General features: G+C 28.6%; 5 protein-coding genes across 5 annotated transcripts; 3 read left to right on the forward strand and 2 right to left on the reverse strand.

The window, feature by feature from the left end:
- Window positions 1-550: 550 nt before the first annotated feature.
- On the reverse strand, window positions 551-8594 carry LOC134835883 (PP2C-like domain-containing protein CG9801). Its single transcript, XM_063850875.1, is given in 7 exon segments — window positions 551-882; window positions 884-1598; window positions 1656-1747; window positions 7014-7143; window positions 7210-7485; window positions 7543-8038; window positions 8101-8594. Coding segments are annotated over 7 exon segments (1986 nt in total). The 5' UTR covers window positions 8326-8594; the 3' UTR covers window positions 551-830.
- A 52-nt stretch (window positions 8595-8646) lies between these two features.
- Window positions 8647-10164, forward strand: LOC134835886 (cysteine and histidine-rich domain-containing protein morgana). Its single transcript, XM_063850883.1, has 3 exons — window positions 8647-8841; window positions 8946-9697; window positions 9918-10164. The coding sequence occupies exons 1-3, from the start codon at window positions 8772-8774 to the stop codon at window positions 10146-10148; spliced, it is 1053 nt and encodes a 350-aa protein (XP_063706953.1). The 5' UTR covers window positions 8647-8771; the 3' UTR covers window positions 10149-10164.
- Window positions 10073-11209, reverse strand: LOC134835889 (RWD domain-containing protein 1). Its single transcript, XM_063850886.1, has 4 exons — window positions 11060-11209; window positions 10773-10984; window positions 10654-10708; window positions 10073-10571 (listed from the first exon to the last, which is right to left on the reverse strand). The coding sequence occupies exons 1-4, from the start codon at window positions 11133-11135 to the stop codon at window positions 10186-10188; spliced, it is 729 nt and encodes a 242-aa protein (XP_063706956.1). The 5' UTR covers window positions 11136-11209; the 3' UTR covers window positions 10073-10185.
- Window positions 11210-11236: 27 nt separating this feature from the next.
- LOC134835890 (signal peptidase complex catalytic subunit SEC11A) lies at window positions 11237-12096 on the forward strand. The gene is made up of 2 exons (XM_063850887.1): window positions 11237-11410; window positions 11471-12096. Exons 1-2 carry the CDS (start codon window positions 11342-11344, stop codon window positions 11957-11959), a joined length of 558 nt encoding a protein of 185 aa, XP_063706957.1. The 5' UTR covers window positions 11237-11341; the 3' UTR covers window positions 11960-12096.
- A 2577-nt stretch (window positions 12097-14673) lies between these two features.
- LOC134835304 (protein C-ets-2-like) lies at window positions 14674-22108 on the forward strand. The gene is made up of 7 exons (XM_063850175.1): window positions 14674-14712; window positions 17920-18217; window positions 18980-19055; window positions 19141-19196; window positions 20916-21285; window positions 21353-21522; window positions 21805-22108. Exons 1-7 carry the CDS (start codon window positions 14674-14676, stop codon window positions 22014-22016), a joined length of 1221 nt encoding a protein of 406 aa, XP_063706245.1. The 3' UTR covers window positions 22017-22108.
- Window positions 22109-22859: the final 751 nt, after the last annotated feature.

Consider the following 22859-nt stretch of genomic DNA (forward strand, 5'->3'; position numbering starts at 1 on the left):
TTAAAGTTTTTAACTGAATAGCTTGAATAAGCATTAATAATTGATTGCTAAAGACATTCTCACCTTTCTATTTTTTTTATTTTTCCAAGTGGTAAATGACTGAATTCTGTAAAATTACTAGAAATATTGAAAATTATGACGTCAATGTAAATTATCAAGGCCTGTTATTAAAAATATGTTTAAGCAAAATAAAAAGACCCATTTTTTAAAATCAGAAATATTGGATTTTTTTTTACATATTTAGGAGAGTTCCGTGATCAACATGTAGACTTGTGAAAACTTCGAGAAACCAGAAAAATTGTGAAAAAGAAGACATTTCAAAATGAGGTTCAGTTATTCGATTTAACAAATGCTTTTTAACCTTAATTTTATTTTTCAAAACAGAAGGCTCAAATTTAATTAAAAGCGGCCTAAATAAACATATTTGATAGTTATAAATAAATCAATTATTTATCTTATATCTGCTTTTTTCTTTCAAATCGTAAGAAATTCTATTACTCGATAGAGGATTGAGAATGTATGTGAAATAAAAAAAAAATTTTTACCTCAAGCAAATATTATTATAGTACGAAAAATCTTAATTTTATTTTAAAATTCATGCTAAAAAAGCTTCTAATATATTATTGAATAGTACTTAATACTCAGAGATCATATATGTGTATAAGTAAAGCATGTAAAGGTTTCAAAATTTCGATACGTAGACGGACGACATTATTGTTAACAAAATACACTGAATCGAATTAAAAAAAAATTGCGATAAAATTATTTTTTTTAAACTTTTAAACGTAGACAATAGTTTCTTCGTATTCAAAAATCGGTTTCTGTATAATTCAATGAGATTGATAGTTTTTGTGTATCGCATTGTGTTCTTGGAATCCTCCATGCAACAACGCTTGCATGATCAAGTTTCCCTGGCAGGTTCGTAAATGTTGTTCCATCTACTACTCTTTTTCGTGCTGCACGTTGCTGTCCTTTACTCATTTCTATTTCTCTACGACATCCTTGATCATTTACCACAACTTTATAATAGTTTTCATGTTGTTCCAACAATTTTCTTTTTGCTGTAGTTAGTGTCTGCACAAATTCTATAAGAGTTTCACACAATTTTCTGGCTGAAATATAAGACTGAGATGTTCCATTAATGCCATGTAAAAAAAGATCATTAAATCTTAAAAGAGTAAGCACAAATCTTTGCTCTGCTGTCACCATTGGTAAACGCGTTACTTTTGAACCCTGAAGAGCAGATACTGTAGAAGTAAGTGGTCTTGCAGTTCGAAGTCGTGGCTCAATTAAAGTTTGAGATCGTAGATATTTTGGACGTGTTTGTGTTTCTTGAGAAATGACGGAAGTACTTTTGTTTTCATTCGGAATATTTGAGAATTTTTTGTGTCGAGGAGGTCTTATTGGTACTGTCGGGATATTTGTTTGAGATCCTGAAGGACGTTGAGAGGTAGTCTCTTTGAAACGGGCTGTTGAATGTACTGAAACAAGCGGTGCGTTCTTTTGTTGTCCTTTTCCTACCAATTTTGGATCAGTTGTTGTGGTGGTGGTTGATTGTGGAGATGATTGATTGTCCGTTAAAGCTTCAGCAAATTTTCCTAAAAACCAATGCTTTGCTCATATTATTCTTACTTTTTTTTAATTAGGTATCTTACCGACAACAGGATCAAAATTATCTGTTACACCATCACTTGCTAAAAACACAATGTCACCTGGCTCACATTCTGTCATACTAAGAGTCAAGTTTCTGAAAAAAAAAATAGTTTTCTTACTAAAACCGCTCGAAATTTTATCAAGATTTTTAAAAACAAAAAAGACAAAAAAAAGGTTTTCAAGCAGAGAATTTAATAGGTACATGATTTGAAATTTCAAAGAATTTCATATTTTGAAATAATTGCTGTTTTGAATAGCAAAAAAATCTTATATTTTTTCTTTGATTAGGTAATGTAATTTTTTAGTTTTTCAATTAAAAAAAAGTTATGAAATATTTTTCCATACAAAATGACAAATTTTTAACAATTTTTGGTTGTTAATGAATATTTTAATTGTTTTTATGGTAAACACATTGAGATTTAGTAATTTTAAATTAATTTCAGAGTATTTCAAGCTTAAACAAAAAAAATTTCATATTAAAAACTGTCAAAAAAACTTTGAAAAATATTTTTTTTTTTTATAAATTTTTTGAGAATGAGTTTTTCATAGTGTTCAGCACATGCTGCATCTAAAAATATATGCATGCATGCAATATGCTCACAAATTCCAATAGTGCGAATTTCAGTTTTTTAAAGAAAAAAAAAATGTATATTAAAAAATATGTACCCCATAATCCCAAACTCACTTTGAGTGACAAAAAATAGTTATTTGAAGAAAATGGAAAAATGAATTAAAAATGATAAAAATTAGAACTTTCACTGAAATATTAAAGACTAACGTAATTTGTAGAATGCCCCCCGCGATACATTAAGATCAAAAGAAAAATATGTAAAAAAAAATATAGAACACGCCAATAAAGAAATATTATTATTATTATTATAAAAAATATGTATATTAAAAAATATATTTAAAAAAATATATTAAAAAATATATTTAAAAAAACATATACAGGGTGTCCCGTTTCGTTTTAGGGTACTATTTTGATATCATTTTGGACCATTTTGAGCCATTCTGAACCATTCTACTGTTTTGATTTATTTTAAGCCATTTTGAACCATTTTGGTACATTTTCGACCATTTTCATATCATTTTCGATTTGCCATTTTGGACCATTTTGAACCATTTAAAACCATTTTTAATTATTTTAATTTATTTTTGAACTTTTTGAGCCATTTTGACACATTTAGGCCTTTTTTGAATTATTATTTAATATTTTGGGTAATTACTTGCCATTTTTGCCCTTTTTGTATCTTTTATCATCCATTTCATATACATTCAAAATCAAAATTTTAAGAGGTGATTTCTGACTCTACAGGAGGCAAAAATCATCGAATTGGACTTAATTTTTTAAAGAAAATCCATGAAATCTAAATTTTTCGACACTTTATGCTCGTATTGATAAAAACTAAGTTAATTTGAAAGGTTTTTCGATTCGTTGAAATAGGAGAAGTTATCTGATAAATTGGGCATATTTTAAAAAAGTTTTGATAACGTTTTCAAGCATCATATTTTAACAAAACTTTTTTTATTTTTGATCCTTATTGAAGAGATTGCATGATCTTTTTAAAAAACATATTGTACCATTACACAGCTGAGAAACTTTTAGTCAAATCTCTCATACATGCCAATGTATCGAAGTTAGAAAAAACTGAAAAAAATATGTTTAAAAAAAAAATTTCCAAAAATATTGAAAAATCATGAAAATTTTGATTTCATGGGTTTTCTTTTAAAAATCGAAGATTTTTGCTACCTGTTAAGTCAAAAATTACCTCTAAAAATTTTGATTTTGAATGTATATGAAATGGATGATAAAAGATACAAAAAGGGCAAAAATGGCAAGTAATTACCCAAAATATTAAATAATAATTCAAAAAAGGCCTAAATGTGTCAAAATGGCTCAAAAAGTTCAAAAATAAATTAAAATAATTAAAAATGGTTTTAAATGGTTCAAAATGGTCCAAAATGGCAAATCGAAAATGATATGAAAATGGTCGAAAATGTACCAAAATGGTTTAAAATGGCTTAAAATAAATCAAAACAGTAGAATGGTTCAAAATGGCTCAAAATGGTCCAAAATGATATCAAAATAGTACCCTAAAACGAAACGGGACACCCTGTATAAAAAACCTGTTATACAAGTTTCAAAAATAGATCCTTTTATAGTTCGTCAAAGAAGCAAAAAAAGCGAACTAAAAAGGAATAAACAAGGGCCTTGTGGTAACAAAGGTGAAAAAATTGCCAAGAAATAAAGTTCCTATTTTTGAAGGATTTATTTCAGAATAAATATCAATACTGACGTAAACTGAAATAAATCCTTTATATTCAAATTTTTGTTCTCAAAAATTTTGTAACTTTATTTACTTGGCAATTTTTTCGACTTTGTTACCACAAGGCCCTTGTTTATTCCTTTTTAGTTCGCTTTTTTTGCTATTTTTTTTTTTTTTTTTTTGACTTGACGAATATAAATGATCTATTTTTGAAGTTGAAAACTTCTTGTATAACAGGTTTTTTATATATATTTTTTTTAAATATATTTTTTAATATATTTTTTTAAATATATTTTTTAATATTTTTTTAATATATTTTTTTTATTTATTACTTTTTAGTGTTGTACAGAAGTAGTTTTTAATATTTATTTAATTATAAAATCTCTAAAAACTAAAAAATGACCTACAGAAAATTCATTGTAGTGACCGCCTTGGGTTAAGAGGTGTCATTTGTATGGGAGGTCCATTTTGGAGAACCGCAGGACAAAAGTGATGTATGGCAATGTTGTGCGTCTCGACAAGACAAACATTTCTGCATCATTACATTTTTGAAATTTGCACTGGGATTTGGTTTAAATTTGAATTTTCCGTTTATTTTTCGTTATAATTTCGAACTCTTATATGGGGAAATTTTTTTTTGCATTGGGATCATGCCTCGATTCCACAAATGGGACCTAAATGAAGCAAAATAAGCACGACCTGTAGAAGGAATGAACCTTCTATCTATTAAGGGAAAGGCGTGAGGCCCGGGCGAAATGAGTAATATACCCGATATTGACTAAATATAAAGGATCTATAATAAGAGGTGTCATTTGTATGGGAGGTCCATTTTGGAGAACCGCAGGACAAAAGTGATGTATGGCAATGTTGTGCGTCTCGACGAGACAAACATTTCTGCATCATTACATTTTTGAAATTTGATCTGGGATTTGGTTTAAATTTGAATTTTCCGTTTATTTTTCGTTATAATTTCGAACTCTTATATGGGGAAATTTTTTTTTGCATTGGGATCATGCCTCGATTCCACAAATGGGACCTAAATGAAGCAAAATAAGCACGACCTGTAGAAGGAATGAACCTTCTATCTATTAAGGGAAAGGCGTGAGGCCCGGGCGAAATGAGTAATATACCCGATATTGACTAAATATAAAGGATCTATAATAAGAGGTGTCATTTGTATGGGAGGTCCATTTTGGAGAACCGCAGGACAAAAGTGATGTATGGCAATGTTGTGTGTCTCGACGAGACAAACATTTCTGCATCATTACATTTTTGAAATTTGATCTGGGATTTGGTTTAAATTTGAATTTTCCGTTTATTTTTCGTTATAATTTCGAACTCTTATATGGGGAAATTTTTTTTTGCATTGGGATCATGCCTCGATTCCACAAATGGGACCTAAATGAAGCAAAATAAGCACGACCTGTAGAAGGAATGAACCTTCTATCTATTAAGGGAAAGGCGTGAGGCCCGGGCGAAATGAGTAATATACCCGATATTGACTAAATATAAAGGATCTATAATAAGAGGTGTCATTTGTATGGGAGGTCCATTTTGGAGAACCGCAGGACAAAAGTGATGTATGGCAATGTTGTGCGTCTCGACAAGACAAACATTTCTGCATCATTAGATTTTTGAAATTTGCACTGGGATTCGGTTTAAATTTGAATTTACCGTTTATTTTTCGTTATAATTTCGAACTCTTATATGGGGAAATTTTTTTTTGCATTGGGATCATGCCTCGATTCCACAAATGGGACCTAAATGAAGCAAAATAAGCACGACCTGTAGAAGGAATGAACCTTCTATCTATTAAGGGAAAGGCGTGAGGCCCGGGCGAAATGAGTAATATACCCGATATTGACTAAATATAAAGGATCTATAATAAGAGGTGTCATTTGTATGGGAGGTCCATTTTGGAGAACCGCAGGACAAAAGTGATGTATGGCAATGTTGTGCGTCTCGACGAGACAAACATTTCTGCATCATTACATTTGAAATTTGATCTGGGATTTGGTTTAAATTTGAATTTTCCGTTTATTTTTCGTTATAATTTCGAACTCTTATATGGGGAAATTTTTTTTTGCATTGGGATCATGCCTCGATTCCACAAATGGGACCTAAATGAAGCAAAATAAGCACGACCTGTAGAAGGAATGAACCTTCTATCTATTAAGGGAAAGGCGTGAGGCCCGGGCGAAATGAGTAATATACCCGATATTGACTAAATATAAAGGATCTATAAAAATAATATTATTACACTAAAAAAAAATGAAATAATAATTGAATCAACAATTGAATAAAATAATTTTCAAATTTGATCAAAAGAAAAAAATAATATTTTAAAAATATTATTAGGGACATCGAATACCGATTTTTAAATCAAGACATTTTTCAAATTTCAGCATGTCGGCATGTATATAGGGAGAACACTAGTTTTTTATGTTAAATTTCGTTTTTCAATAAAAAAATTCTTAAAATTTGAAAATATTTTCAAATTTCAAATCAAGTTCATGAGAAAACTTTTTAACTTTTCTTAAATTTTGAGTCGAAAATTTTAGAAATCAAAATTGTTTCAATATTTCAAAATTAATGCAAATTTTTTTTTCTTAATGTTGTAAGGTCTATGAAATCCAAAACATTTTTGACAATTTTACCTCCCTGATTGGTTAGATTGGAAAAGTAAAGAAATCGAACGGTGTATTTTTTCTCAAAAAGTATGTTATAAAATAATAAATTTGTGTAAACTTCCAAAACTGACAATAAAGAACTCTTCAAGATTTAAGAATTGGCTTCTTTTTTTTTACAAAACTTAAAAAGCTTCTAGACAGAATAACTTTTTAAAAATGTAAAAACAACTAAAATAGTAATTTTAAACCCGAAATTTTTTGAAGAATTAATGCAGAGGAAAGCTGTAATTGAAAACCGACTGATTTTTTGTCGGGAAATAGGCATTTTCTGTCGGAATTTCTCGCCGGGAACTTTCGTAAGGCTATGTCTACTAATAGGTCTACTAATAATTGAACCTTCATTGAACTTTTATTTATTTTATTTAATTTCACACCCCATTCTGTTAAAAAAATAGGTAATTACCCCAATTCAGGTTTGTTTCCATCAACAGGTCCAAGTGCGCCTAAAGCGTCTCTCATGTTTCTCATCGATTTTGTATCATGTGATCCTTGAGTGAATTCCCTCACTCCGTGCTTTTTGCTATAGACGTAACCTAAGATAGTTGTAATTGAGTGTGACAAAATTAAACTAAACAACCAATTCAAAATATAGTACTTACCAAAACTATCACCGACATTGATTGCACAAACACAAAATTTATTTTGTTCTTTCAAAGGTAACACAACAGCACAAGTTAAGGTCGTAAGAGCACCATTTACTTCCAAAATACAAGCATGTGCTTCCCAAAAGCTTCGCAATAATGATATAAAAACGTCTCTGGTTGATGTTGCTATGCCTGACGCTCCTTTTCCAAAAATAGCAGTATCAATATATTCTACACATCCATGCACTGCTGCTGTTGCAGCAACCCTCGCGTTTTCACCCCAATTAACTCCTATAAATTAAACAAGTAAGTTCAAATATTCAAAGTATTTATGTATTATTGAATTACCGTCAGCTAATGCCATTACTGAGGCGTTTGATCTCCCCACAATAGCAAAACAATCAGCTACTGGCGATCCAATATTTTTTTTCGTCAGTACATTTGTTTCATATAATGATACAGCAATACCATATGATTCATCTGAATAATTTTTCCAATTAGAAACTCCTGGGATAGGCGAAAAAATTTCTTCTTCTTCTGGCATAAAATTTGTGTCATTTCCCGAATTCTTATTCAGTGTGTCAGATATATCCAGCTGACTATTTACCATAGAGTTTGATCTAGAATCTGATTTTGTACCTTTTGCATTATTGTTAGCATTTTTGTCTGATTTTGCACTGTTGGATCGTTGATATTGTTTGATAAAAGATTTTGATGCAGCTATTTGTCTTAGGTCTTCCTGTGATTCAATCGTATCTATAAAATCAATTTCTGGTCCGGCACTTAAGTGTAGTTTAGCCCTCTTTATTTTACAGCAACCATCATTCGGTCCTGTGTACGAAGTCTATAAAAATACGAAATCATTTATTATTAAACCCAAATTAATGTATTATTATTGTTTTATGCCTTGATGGTCTCGACTCCTGTGTCATAAGAATCCAATAAAATGTCTGGCAGTTCAAAAGCTTCTTTTGCACTCAAAATCTCAGGTCCTTGAGGCAATTGAAGATTACCCTCTAAGTATTTTTTTATAAAAGATGCATTATTCTCTTGATTTCGTTCTGTCCTTGGTTCTGCTATGAAGCTCAATTGACGAAAAAGGGTCGATACCCTTTGTCTTAAACTTGGCATTGTGGTACATATATTTTAGTACATTTTACTGCCTAATTTACTGCTTAATAGTCTTTAAAAGAAAATACAAATAAAAAAAATCACTTTTGTTATTTAAATGCGTAGTTGTTATTTGGAATACTAGTACTACATCAATGTAAATAATAATTTACTGTGTACTTTTATTAATATATTTTCATATATATTTATATATTTGTTTTAAAATTTATCAAAAACGAAAAAATGAATTTATTATTTTTAACTTGTTTTTTTTTTTACTATTTAGAGACCTAAACAGCTGATAAGCCCTAATGAACATGTGCCACTTCATGCAGAAATACATGTATTTCATACTGTACGATGTCCCAAAGGGAAAAAGTGAAGAATTTTCCCGAAAATTCTGATTTAGAAACCATATAAATAAAAGCGAGCTTGTATTTTTATCTAAAGTGTTTAAATTGAACAAAATGGCAAACTTTCTTGCTTGTTATAATCGGGGCTGTGGACAAACTTTCGAGGAGGAAAAGAATAACGAAAGTAAAGATCAATAAATAATCGTGTTAATTTTAACCTAAGTTATTTATTATTTTGTGTAAAAAAGGTATTTATGTTAACATAGATTTTCTTTTCCTTTTTTAAAGAATCATGTCGTTACCATCCGGGAGAACCATTTTTCCATGATGCTTACAAAGGATGGTCTTGTTGCAAGAAAAAAAGTGTTGATTTCACTGAATTTCTAAGTATTAAGGGGTGCACTTTGGGAAAACACTCGAACGTTAAGCCTTTGGAATTGGAGAAACCTGTTCAAGAAATTCATGAAGATACTGTACAGCCTACTCCTTTAGAACAAATAAAAAGACTACCAAGGCCAGATATTTCAACGCCGATGGTACAACTTGAGGCCAAAGTTGCTCCTGCGTTGAAAGAGTCAATCGATTCTTTGCCACCATTAGAGAAAAAAAAAATTAACAAATCATCAGCTGAAATTGCAGTTGGAACCGTTTGCACAAATGCTGGATGTAATAAAGCATACGAAGGATCATCAACTGATGAAACTCAGTGTTTTTTTCACCCTGGAGTTCCAATTTTTCACGAAGGAATGAAATACTGGAGTTGTTGCCAAAAAAAAACATCTGACTTTACGGCCTTCATGAATCAGACAGGTTGTGATGTGGGAAAGCACAAGTGGGTGAAAGATGACTCTCAAGTACAGGCAGTAAAATGTCGATGGGATTGGCATCAAACTGCCTCAAATATAGTCGTCAGTGTTTACGCTAAAATGTATGATTACCGAAGAAGTGTTGTACAAATTAACCCTATCAGATTGTATGTGGAGCTAGTGTTTCCTCAGCAAAACGATAATAAATTCATTATTGATTTGGAGTTGAGAGGAGTGAGTATTTTTTTATGTACTACATATATGCGAGCTTTTAAGCGTGATAATTACAAGAACACAATAAAGTTAAAGAGATAATACATTTTTATACTTTTTATCGATACCTCACATTCTATGTTCATCATTACGAGTTAAAAACATTTTCTAAATGCATTGTAATTATCACCGCAATTTCCAATATTAGGTATTACTTTTATTGACATTTTATATTTTTTAGATTATTCGTATTGAGGATGCAACGGTACAAATGCTCGGTACTAAAGTAGAAATATGTCTGCCAAAAGCAGAGCCAGGATCTTGGTCAAAACTAGAAATACCACCCAAAAAAATAATGAAATCGGAAATTAAACAGGAAAAAAATGAAAAGCCTATTGAGAAGGATCATGACTCCGATATTGATTTAGACGACTTAGAAATGACTGGTGTACAGATTTCAGAAGTCAAATAAACTCTGAGAAATTCAACCAAGTTTTTTTTATTTTTTTTTAATTTCCTGGTGCATAATCTTCATCGTCTTCATCATCACTTTCTAATTCAAGATCTTCTATATTCTGGAACAATGTTTCATCAATTTTGACGTTGTCAATATTCTCTCCAGCTTCAATTAAGAATTTTATATCCGACTCGTTCAGAGTATTATCTCGTAAAAACAGTTCTTTGCCCGTCAGCTTTCCAGATATTTGCGCTTTGTCTCGTTTCTCTATGATTCCCATGTCAATCTCGAATTCTTTTCGCCATTTTAGAAATGATTCTACCGTAACTCGTGTACCCTCAAACTTCTTTCTCTCCATCTCCTCAATTTCTTCTAATTTGCGTTGGATCTCTCGTTCTTTTTCTTTTTTCAAATCATCCCATCGTAAATTTAAGTATTCTATAAAATTTAGGTATATTGTAGTAAAAGTAAAATAATTTTATTAGTCTAGCTACATATTTGGATAGAGAAGAATTTATACCTTGAGCGCTGGACACTAACGTGAATATCATCTCCATTCCTAGATTTTCTTGAATCTATGAAATTATATAAAACTGTTTGTTTACTAACGAACACAAAAATAATTCCTTATGTTTTTACCACTTCATTAATATGTTCTACAAGACGCTCATCTAGGATTTCATCTTCAAAATTAATGGGGTCTTCAACATCTACCAAAGGACCTTCATCGGGATATCGGGAGGTGTAAGTGAAAATCAATTTACAAGCTAAGCCCTCTGTTTGATCTTCAGTGTTAAACTCTTCAGTAGCTATTGGAATACCAAATTTGTGAAAAGGCTCCGTTTCGAGAACTAAAAAATATATAAAATGAAAATTATTTAAACATAACCTTTTAATTACAATTAAAAGAAATGTTTTTTTATTACTCTCCATCTCTCCACAATATATAGAATCAAGAGCTTCTATTTCATTACATTGGTCTTCTTTGTAATTTCGTTCCATTTGAGCTAAATAAATGTCTTAAAGCAAGGATTGTGACATTTGCAATAACACACGAGCCGAACTCCCTTTTAAAATTTCTATATCGAAACTTTGACAGCTATCTACACCGCTGACGTGTGATTTTTTGACGCTAAGCTGTAAAGTTTTCGTAGCCGGGCATTCAATATTTACTCATCAAATTTTAGAGACAAATTTTCATACAAAATATGGGTTTAATGGAAATCTTGGGCCTTGGAGATCTTTTTGGAGATGTGCAACGCATGGACAAAAGACAGGTTTGTTTATTGGAGTACTATTTATTTATGTCTTAAATCACTAAATAGTTGTCATTCTAGTCATTTTATCAAGTTTTGAGTTTTGGTATGATTGTTTCGTCAGCACTAATGATATGGAAGGGTTTGATGGTTGTTACGGGCAGCGAGTCTCCAATCGTAGTTGTATTAAGTGGCAGTATGGAACCAGCTTTCCACCGTGGTGATTTACTTTTTCTAACAAATTTTCCTGAAGAACCAGTTAGAGTTGGCGAGATTGTCGTGTTTAAGGTTGAAGGAAGAGATATACCAATTGTTCATCGCGTAATTAAGTTACACGAAAAAGAAAATGGAACGGTCAAATTTTTAACCAAAGGCGATAATAATTCGGTCGATGATCGAGGTCTATATGCTCCTGGACAATTGTGGCTTACAAAGAAAGATATTGTGGGCAGAGCAAGAGGATTTTTGCCATATGTCGGAATGATAACTATTTATATGAATGAATATCCGAACTTTAAATATGCTATTCTTGGTATTCTTGCTATCTATGTTCTATTACATCGAGAATAGGGTTAATAAACAAAGCGTGCATTGTTGTATTCACTTCAGTTCACATTTGTTACCCAATAAATAAAGACTTTTTAAAAAACATAAGAATGTTAAATCCATTGTAATTATTTAAAAATAATAACTTATTTTCAATTGTAGTTTTTTTGCAAATACTGTTTTAATTAATCCACAATTTTCCCACAATATTCCTACTAAAAAAATCAAAAATGTATTATACTTTTTACTTTTGGAAAAACCAATGAAGCAATATAGAAAAAGTTGAAATTTTTTAAAAAAATTACCGTTTTTTTGGTCTTTTTTAATATATATAAGGCCGCTCAAAATTTTTTTTGAACTTTTTGTCCCATGCCCCATTTCAAAAGTCGAAAATCCAATGGGGCAAAATAAAAAAAAGTTGAAAATTTTATCTTTATTATTAATTTATTTTTTGGCCTTTTTCTAAATTTTTTTAAGAAATTTTCATAATTTTTTAAAATTTTTTCAATTTTTAACAATTTTTTTATCGAAAAACGAAATTTAACATGAATTTTCTTCTCTAAAAATATTTTCAAAAAAAATTTTTTTTTTTAATTTTTTGACAGATATTTTTATGAAATTTTTTTGTTTAAATTTTTAACTTGAAATACTCTGAGATCAAATATCAATGTAAACCCCACAAAAACTACTAAAATATTCATTAAAGACAAAAATTTATTAAAATTTTGTCATTTTGAATGAAAAAGTATTTCAATTTTTTTTTTTTATTTTTTTGCCCCCCCCCCCATTTTGAAAAAAAGTTTTTGGGACAAAAAGTTCGAAAAAAATTTGGAGCGGCCTAAAAGTAAAAAAAAAAATTGGAGTGAACTTATCAGAAAAAAAAACTGAGAAGAGAGTTTTTTCTGTGATTTTATTTAATTTTAAAATAAAAAACGAAAAAAGCGAGTAAACAATCATTCAGAATCAGGCGCGTAGCGTCATAGGGTGCTGGGGGTGGCCATGCCCAATTTTTAAAGAATTTTTTAATCGTTTTCTGTTTTTCTTAAAAAAACTACAATTATTAGTTAGTTATTAATTTTTAAATATTTATTTACAATAAATTTAACATTCTTATGACATTTAAAAGTCTTTATTTATTGAGTGACAAATGTGAACTGAAGCAAATTTTTAAAATATTTCCAATTTGAAATAAATTTTCTCCTCTAAAAATATTTTTAAAAAAATTATTTTTCAAAGTTTTTACACTTTTTTTGTTTAAATTTTAATATTGAAATTCTCTGAAATTAATTTTAAATTGTCAAATCTTAATGTAGATACTGTAAAAACAACAAAAATATTAATAAATGACCAATAATTGTTTAAATCTTGTAATTTTGTATGAAAAAGTATTACAAGTCTAATTTTAGGGGCCCCCATTGCTTTCTCCCCCTCCAAAATCTTTTGGGACAAAAAATTCGAAACTAATTTGAAGCGGCCTAAAACCCTGAAAATTTTGTTTGTATACTATGTTTTGTTGATTTTTTTGTTCTTAAAATGAAATCTCAATCTCGAAATATGTAGAATAGAAATTTCTGCCTTTATCCATTTATTAAGTGAATCTCTCTGATTTACAATTTATTGGTTATATTATTTATATTTTAGTAGTTATAGTACATATTTTCGATTCTAAAACTTTCTCTAGAAAATTAAGACCGTTTTTTAAAAGAGATATCTTTAGTCTCGCTTTATTTTCCCATACATATTATTTAAAAAAAATTATTTACTTAAACTCTAAGTCACTCACATGTATCTCGCATATTACTCTATAAAAAAATTTCTTGGTTTTCAGTTGAACATGAATGATTTCTATGACAATGTTTATTAATTTAATACTAATTTTAAATTTTTTTGAGTTTTTAAGGGGCAAAAAAATGATGGAGAATCATGAATACTTAGAAAAAAATAAAACACCCAGTGTAGATTGAAAAAGAAAGTGTATCTTAGAGAAATCAATACATAATTAATATTATAAATAAAATGCAGAAAATTACTTAATTTTTAACAATTTGAATGAAAAATTCGGTGATCCAGTTCAAGATCACTTTTGTATTAATTCAGTCATTCGTGTGGAAAAACTCTAATTCAAATACTACAAGGGGCGTTTTAAATACGCGAAAGCTTATGAAAATAACCATAATAAAAATAGATAATTTGTTGTTCAACGACAAGTGAAGAGATGAAAAAAAAAATAAAAGTCCAACAATTATTTTTGCGCATCTTTAAGGAAAACTCCGCCCTCATGATTTTTCATTTGCATACAGCATTTTTCCACAACGAGTAAGGTATGAATGTAACGAGTATGTTGAATGGCGAAAAGAGGGAAAAATGATGTATGGCATTTAATTTTCACAAACAACATTTCACCTGACTTCTGAAAAGGGGAGTTGACTTTATCAACTATTCGCAAATGATAAGAATTCAGCATCTTTTTAAATCAGTGAAAACTTTTACTTCAAAAAGCTTGGTTGTTGGCTCTAACGTTATCTAATAATTTTGAATGTGTTGAGAAAAGTGAAAACCGGATTAAAGAATTATCTAAATAGGTATATTTTCTTCATGTGAAATTCCGGTCACTCGACTTGTTTTTTCTGATTGGAACATTATTAGAAGTCCAAGTTTAGGCGACAGAAAATGATGATAAGAAGATAAGAAGTTTAACTACTTAGATATATTTTAAGTGAATTGTAAGACACACAAAAATGAATTCAACGGATAGTCAAATTCATATAACAGATATGGTAAGCAAGCTAGTTTTATATAGGTATATGTAAATTTTTAATAAGTTAAAAAATTTATATTGGTATTAAATTAAAAAAATAATTTCCTCAAAATGCAGAAACATTTATGAATGTATGATCACGTTTTGCTGAACATTAATAAAACTAACAATAATTAAATTACGAACAAAATTTAAATACAAATATTTCAAACCATACGTTGTCATTAAATCTTTTTGATACCTTTTTGACACCTCTTTAGGAATGATAACTATTTAATGACCTCTTTGAGATTTTTTCTAAAGTCTAATTCTGAGAACTAAATTACCTTAAGATTTTTTTATTCGTCGGTTTGTATTCGAAAAAAATCAACCATAATTCCAAATATCTTTAAATTAAAAGAACTTTTTTACATAAAAAACGTAAATGAGATGCGTAAGAGGGTACAAAAGGCTTAAAAATTGTACGAAAAAAAAATTTTCTCACGGCTTGATTAAATTGATCTTCCTTGTAATCCAAAAATATTAATCTGATAGACCATAAAATTTGCACCCAATTCTAATTTAAAAGAAAATACAAAATTATTAATGAAAGATTTTAAAACACACTAAATTCAGAATACATAATAATAAAATAATAATTATAAAATACACAATACCAGAATTTTGGCTGAAAGGGGTTCTTACATATGAATTCGCAAGATTTGCTGGATTGGATTTATTAGATATGATGGATTCGATAAGATTGCCATATATTCGATAAAAATAGAAGGACTTATAGTTAACAATATTCAAATAATGTTAATTTTTCATTTATAAAATTAGAAAGATAGTAGTAAATAATAATCAATTGTAGTATTAAAACTTTTAAAAAATGAAAAAAAAAGAACAATTTGAAATAATTTTTTATAAAATTGTGAACAAATCAAACTTCATTTTCGATTATTTTAAAATCGAATATATTTAATTAAATTCAATAATATCATAATGTTTTATTCCATCGAATTAATTTACATGAAATAGCTATACTTTTTAAAGAACTTTTAAGGGAACCTTTTAAAGAATAAGATCACAATGAATGACTTCTTAAAACTAATATCACAGCATCACATTTCAGTCCTGAACGGGGCATAACGAAATGGCATTTTGTGGAGACATCATATTTTTTCACAAAAGTTAAATTAGTTTGATTAGGACTCACTTACAAGAGATGAATCCCACGATTTTAATAGTGTTAACTTTTTGACATCGACTGTGTTAATGGCATATCTGGGAATGAAACGGGGCAACGGCTAATCAGCATTTTGTTGAAACATCAGATTCGGCATACATTATTAAATTAAATAAAAAACAGTTAAGCATTTTTTTGAACCATGTATTCGTAAATAAGATGATTTGTAAATAATTCGAATGACAATCCACATAAAGTTGCAAGCTCATGGGTAAATCCAGCCTATAACAATAATCATATTTATTTTTGTGTTTTTAAATGCTATTAACTGTACCAATGGAATTTATATTTTGAAAGTGATTTTTTTATTATAAATTTAGACCGCTCCAAATTTTTTTCTATTATTTTGTCCTCTGTCCCATTTCAAAAGTCGAAAATCCAATGGGGCAAAATAAAAAATAAAGTTTAAAATTTTTATTTACGATTTTATGGTCTTTTTCCTCACTTTTTCAAGGAATTTTCAAAATTTTTTGATGGTTTTTTTATGAAATTTTTTAGTTAAAATTTTTAACTTAAAATACTTTTAGAACAATAGTAAATCATCCAATCTCAATGAAGATACCATAAAAACATCTCAAATATTCATGAAAGTCCAAAATTTTTTAAAATTTTGGCATTTTGTATGAAACAGTATTTCAAAACTTTTTTTATTTTGCCCCCCCCATTTTGAAAAAAATGTTTTGGGACAAAAACATCGAAAAAAATTTTGAACGGCCTTATTTAAAAAAAAATAAATTAATTCCTGAAAATGTGCTTTAATCAATAAACAATATCCTATTATTCAAATCATTTAAAAAATACAAAATACTCTTAAGATTTTTCGTCATAAAAGCAAACGAATTTTGACTACTTTTGTTTTTCTAAATTATGGATAAATAATCCTCATAATATTCGATCTAAAATTTAAAAGGCCATAATACACTTATGTACATTTATTTATCGAAAATCAATCATTTACAATTTTTTTTACTTTAAATGCTAAAACAATTTTGCCGAGGATCAACGGAAATAATACAATTTCGCGACGGAAATCGTTCAATAAGGAAACTGTAAATTACATTCCACAAGAAAATACAATTTATCTAATAATGAATATTGAAATAAAATGCAAGCCGATAAGAAGAAAGGTATTACGACGGAAAAAAATAAATGAGATAAAAATCACTTTCGATTTCGTGTGTAAGTTTAGAGTAAAGGTCTATTACTTCCCTGGATAGCGGCTTTCAGGGATCTCACATCATAAACAGGTGCTGAAGTCTTAATTAAATATTTGTTTTCATAAAATAACAGAACATTTGTAGGTGATTATTACCAAATGAAAAATTTCTATATAGGTATTTATAGAGCCATTTAACTTTATTACGGTGTTTGTGGTTTTGTTTGTTCAATGAATGAATGTCATCATGGTGTGTGAAAATATGTCCCTTTGTTGTTTACACCTTTATTGTTCTTCATCAATAGAGTGTTTGGATAATATCATACGAAGAAGGAAATTTTCTGAGTTTGTCGCTTTGAACTACATAGTTGAGTGGTACTATGAACACATAGAAGTGTTACATTAAATTTTCGTTTTCTGTCTCTTTTCTTACTCAAATTTTATACGTAAAACCAATTAGTTTAATTAGACATGTATTATCCCATCATATGTACGTGTCTACATTACAAATAAATTTTAACAAGATTAGCTTTTGAGCTGTTTTACTATACTGGTTTCTATACTTACTATAAGTTTAAAAAGCATTTCGTAATTTAAGTTGCAAATATTAAAAAAATGAAACAAAATTTTTTTATGGAGTGATGTTTTAATTGGTTTTAATTGTTTTAATTGGTACCACTGAGCAGTTTGCAAAATATTTTCTATCCGGATATAAAACGTTGAGCAATATAAATATACATATGTTAATGGTTAGGGATATCATCTGAAGAATTTAAAAGAATAAAAAACAATATAGTGTATCCAAAATTAGTCATTAACTATTATGTATTGTTTCACAGCAGGATTCGCAAGCATTAGCTCCAACTGATAAAACGATAATTGCGTTAGATACAGAACAAAATTCTAGTACGATTATTCACTACAATAATGTCAACTACGCTGATAAAAGAAATGAAGATTCTCATCCTTCACAACATTATGCGTTTGTCCATCCAGCTTTAAGCCACTCTTTACATGATGACTATTATTCTGATTACACTCGAATGAATATACATCATCAAAATACATTGCATAAAGAGCATCCATCCTGGGCCATGGATGATCCTAACTGCGATACTACTTCCTATAATAATTCGAGGAGTAAGATACATACATGTTTTATAAAATATTTTTTCTCTCTTTTGTTTATTTTAAAACTTTATGAACAACATTATTTAATTTTTCAATCTCTAGCTGTAGGATATGTGCTTTTATATTATTTGTCAAATAAAAGCTTAAAAAAATCACGTATCAAGATTATATTTTAATATTTTGTGTAAATATTTTATTTTAAACTGTTTACTTTTTCATTTATAATGTTCATTACAATTACAATAATTTTGTCGTAATGTTTAATCATTTTATATGACTTAAATTTCGTGTGTCGTGAATTAACAACTTACATTATTGCTAAATCATCTATCTACCTAAAAATATAACTTTCAATTATCTATAACTCAGTCAAATTTAAATTTTCTGTTATACTTAGGAAACTTTTTATTCTTTATACCTCCACTCAGTAACATCTCACAGCGTTATGATAAAATTTTGCATGTATATGTCAGAAGAAAACCTCACAGTTGGGTTCCAGCTTTGACTTCTTTTAACAAATAATCTTCAACCACAGGATGTAATAGTTTTCTTTTTAATATTAAAATTTGTTTTTGAAATCGCGTTATGGTTTTTATCTTACTTTTATTATCTGGATGTCAAATTCTTTATATTTGATATCTTTTTGTATTATTAAACAAAGTTCAAATATATTTTCAATTATCTAATATTTCATCAATTACAAACACATCAAAATCATTCATTGAATATTGTTGAGAAATAACATTTTTCTTTCTTTCTGAATTTCAATAGATAAGTCATCTCTTTTTAAAAATGTGGATCGAACACCTTTATTTGACTTTGGAGCGTCACATCCATATTGTTACAGGTAAGTTTTTGTCATTTAAAAACAAAAGTAAAAAATTTTTATAAAAATCATTTCAAATACCTCAAATTGTTATATTTTTATTAAGGATCCCAAGTCCTACTCCATCAATAATTAAACGAGAAAGAGACGCCGCTAATGAAGGTAAATCCTTTAAGGTTTTTATCATTTATCACAATTATTTTATGGTTTTCCTATCAGTTTTTATTCATTTTAAAACTGTACCTATTGTTATTTTTATTATTAAAATACATTTTAATAATTGATTATGATATCGCAGGTACATAAAAAATTAATCATGCTTAAAATGGATCTGAATCTAAACATAATAATCACACATGTACAAGCAGACGTATTAACTGTAAAACTCTGTTTATCTTACATTCGGGGTTGCAGTACCTATATAATTTGTTGAAATTAAAAGGGAGAGATGTATCATAATAGAAGAAATTGTAAAAATATATATTAGGTACAATACGGTACTCAGTACTTTCTTGATTTAATCATTGTTGGTACTCTTGTAATATCCCTGCGAAAAACAAACAAAATGTGTAACAGTTTATTATCATAAACCATAGATTATGAAGTCAAAAGTATAGTCATCATTGAGTTTAAATTATTGATATAGTTGAATTAAAAGGGTTAACATTGATGATTTTCTATTAACCCCCGATCATTTTATTGTTAAAAATTATACTTCATAAAAAAATGTTTTTGACACACAACTCAAATTTTATATTCACAAAATGTATATTTTCATATAAGATCTAGGGATTTCAATCAAATTTCTATTGGTAAGCATATAATCAGATTACCTTTTCACCACAAAAAGTAATATGTATATCTTAAATTTCGCGACTTTGTACATATACCATATGTACTTGAAGTACGCTCAATTTTTTTCTAAATAATAAAAAGCTAGTAAAAAAGAATCTTCTCACGTTCTTATTTGCATAATACTCAATTGATTACGCAAACATTGTTGTCACTTCAATTGAAAAATGAATAATATTGTGGTTTAGGCCAAAAAAATTATCAAAAATGCTTTTCATTTCCTCCAAATTAATTGAGTATTGAAAAAGTTTGACCTTTCTATTCAAAATTTGCAATAAAATAAATCAAAATTTTCACAAATTTTTTATATCTTTAGTGATATTAAAGTAGAATTTTAACAAGTTTTAAAGAAAAATCAACTTTCATATAATATTTAATAATCTGATTTATTTTCATTTTTTATATACGCGGACAAAAAAAATATTTAAAAATAATATAAATTTAACAAATTCTCTTTTGTTGTACTTTCATTAACATGAAATAGTTTTTAATGAGAACAAATTATTTAAAATGTCATATGAAATCCAAGCTTTTATGTTTACGTAAATTGCTTCACGAGTTGCGAGTTACTTCGAATTCAGTGAGTTTATGTATATAAAATGGCAACCATAGCATGTTTGACATGTGATCATTAGAACGATCGTATATAAAATTTTTATTACCATTAACGTTATCCTATCATCAGAGTATTAAAAGATTTGATGAAAAGGGCAAATCAAAAGTAACTCTGTACATTAAATCAGTACATATTATGGATTTGTTCTTATTCAATTATTAAAATAGCTTGCCTCCCTATAGACTTTCATTGCATGTTACGGTGATACGGTGAAGATTTTTACTTTTTTTAGACAATTGTATTAATTGCTTTGTCATGAGAAAGGGAAAACATTTAAAACATTAAATAATTAAATGAAAAAGACATAAATAAAAGAACGGAAAATGTCTAGATTCTCCTTTAAGGTCCTAAATTTTAAGCCCGTATTTTCTGTATTTTTACAGACTTTTCAATTTTTTAAAAACATTTTTCAGTGACAAATTGGCAATCATATCAAGAGCGCTGGTTTGCTGATCCAATATATACTTCAATGAAACTGCAATCCAATAACAACCAACATCTGTCACATTCACCTTACCCTGATTCCACTTCGCACTTAACCTCGGCATCTAGCTCTCAAATTGTTTCTGATACAAGTAGTACTTCTTCATATTCTCAATCATTTGGATATCGTCATCAAGATTCATCAACTGTAGTATCGTCCACAGATTCAGAATATCCAACAATTGCTTCTTCTCCATCTAGTTTGAATCAAATACATAATGGAATTGGTTTACATCAGAGACGTGGCTCCCTGCAATTGTGGCAATTTTTAGTGGCTTTATTGGATGAACCATCTCAAAGGTGACTTTCAAATTAAATAAATATTTGTGACATGAAATCATTTCAAGCATACAATTTAATATTTAAGCGCTGGATGCATTGCTTGGACTGGTCGTGGAATGGAGTTCAAATTAGTGGAGCCTGAGGAAGTGGCACGTAGATGGGGTATTCAAAAAAATCGTCCAGCAATGAATTACGATAAGTTGTCTCGTAGTCTGCGGTACTACTATGAAAAAGGAATTATGCAAAAAGTAGCAGGTATAATTGGTTTAGAGGTTTTAAGAATAAAAATTTTTTAAATTTAATGCAAAATTTAATGCTACCAAAGGAGAAAGATATGTATATAGTTAAGTATTATGTATATTTAAGTTTTTGCTTAGTTTTTGTCATAAAAAAATTAAATGCCATTCTTTTCGGCCTAAATTTAAATTAAATAATAAAATTCAATAACTTTTTTCTCACCTCTTCTTTTAATCTTGATGTGCAAATTAAGTCTTAAAATTTTAATTACAATGAAAAATTTTCTATTTGGAACATTAGAATTTGTCTGTGATCCTGAAGCACTTTTCAATATGGCATATGGAACCTCCGGCGAAACACATATGCCTCATAATAGTGGCCATGGATCTTACATAAAAGGATCGTCTTCCAATAATTCTTTGAACAGCAGCTTGAATAACGGTTCAACTCAAGAAGAGGGAAACACAAACAATTATTACACCAATGTTTATGAAAGTAATTATGTTAAGTAAATTTTGAATGTTTATTGTTGCTTGGAATTACTAAATCCAAATAAGGCATTTATTAAGACCATTAAAATTAGTTTCTAGCTTTCTGTCCTTAAATTGACAAATTGTAATGTTTTTTAAATTTTGCAATTTTTAGTGCAAAATAATTTATTGATAGCATTATACGAACAATATATAAACATTTAAAAACACATTATTTACCTAACAAAAATGTCTTAAATAAGAATGACTTGAATATTTGTGATTCATTCGACCAATTTTTGAAAGTTATTGTTCAAGCAAATTTAGATCTGAGTCATTGTTATCAGCAATTTGTATGGCAATTGTGCGATCTGGCATATTGGAATAAAACTCATATTTTTTTTTAAATTTTTTGAACATTTCTCAATGTATCATAAATTTCTCATCTTTAAGCATATTCTCTCATTTTTAACTCAATGTTGTCAAAAACTGCAGTTGTGCGATTTATACTTTTCGCCCGGTATTTCAACGGATGAGCACTAATTTAAAATTCCAATGGATAATTTTGTCGGCTCTTGAATCTGAGATAGCTTGAGCCACAACTTTCACAAAATAGTAGAAGGTCGCAAAATACCTCTTTGTGTTTAAATTTATTTACAAAAATAAAAAATAGGACAAAAAGTTTGAAATGAATTCGGTCTCATTCTATAATAAGTATTTCTGTTATTTACTTGCGATTTTAGTATGGAAAAGTATTAATTTAGACAGAACAAAGCAATAAATATATCATCTATAATTGAATAAATTTATTTATTTTTTGTAAATAACTGACTGCCAAAATTTATCATGCACTTTGAACTTTCAAATGGTATTTCTAAAAATCAA

Source organism: Culicoides brevitarsis, chromosome 3, assembly GCF_036172545.1.
Source record: "Culicoides brevitarsis isolate CSIRO-B50_1 chromosome 3, AGI_CSIRO_Cbre_v1, whole genome shotgun sequence".
NCBI lineage: Eukaryota > Metazoa > Arthropoda > Insecta > Diptera > Ceratopogonidae > Culicoides > Culicoides brevitarsis.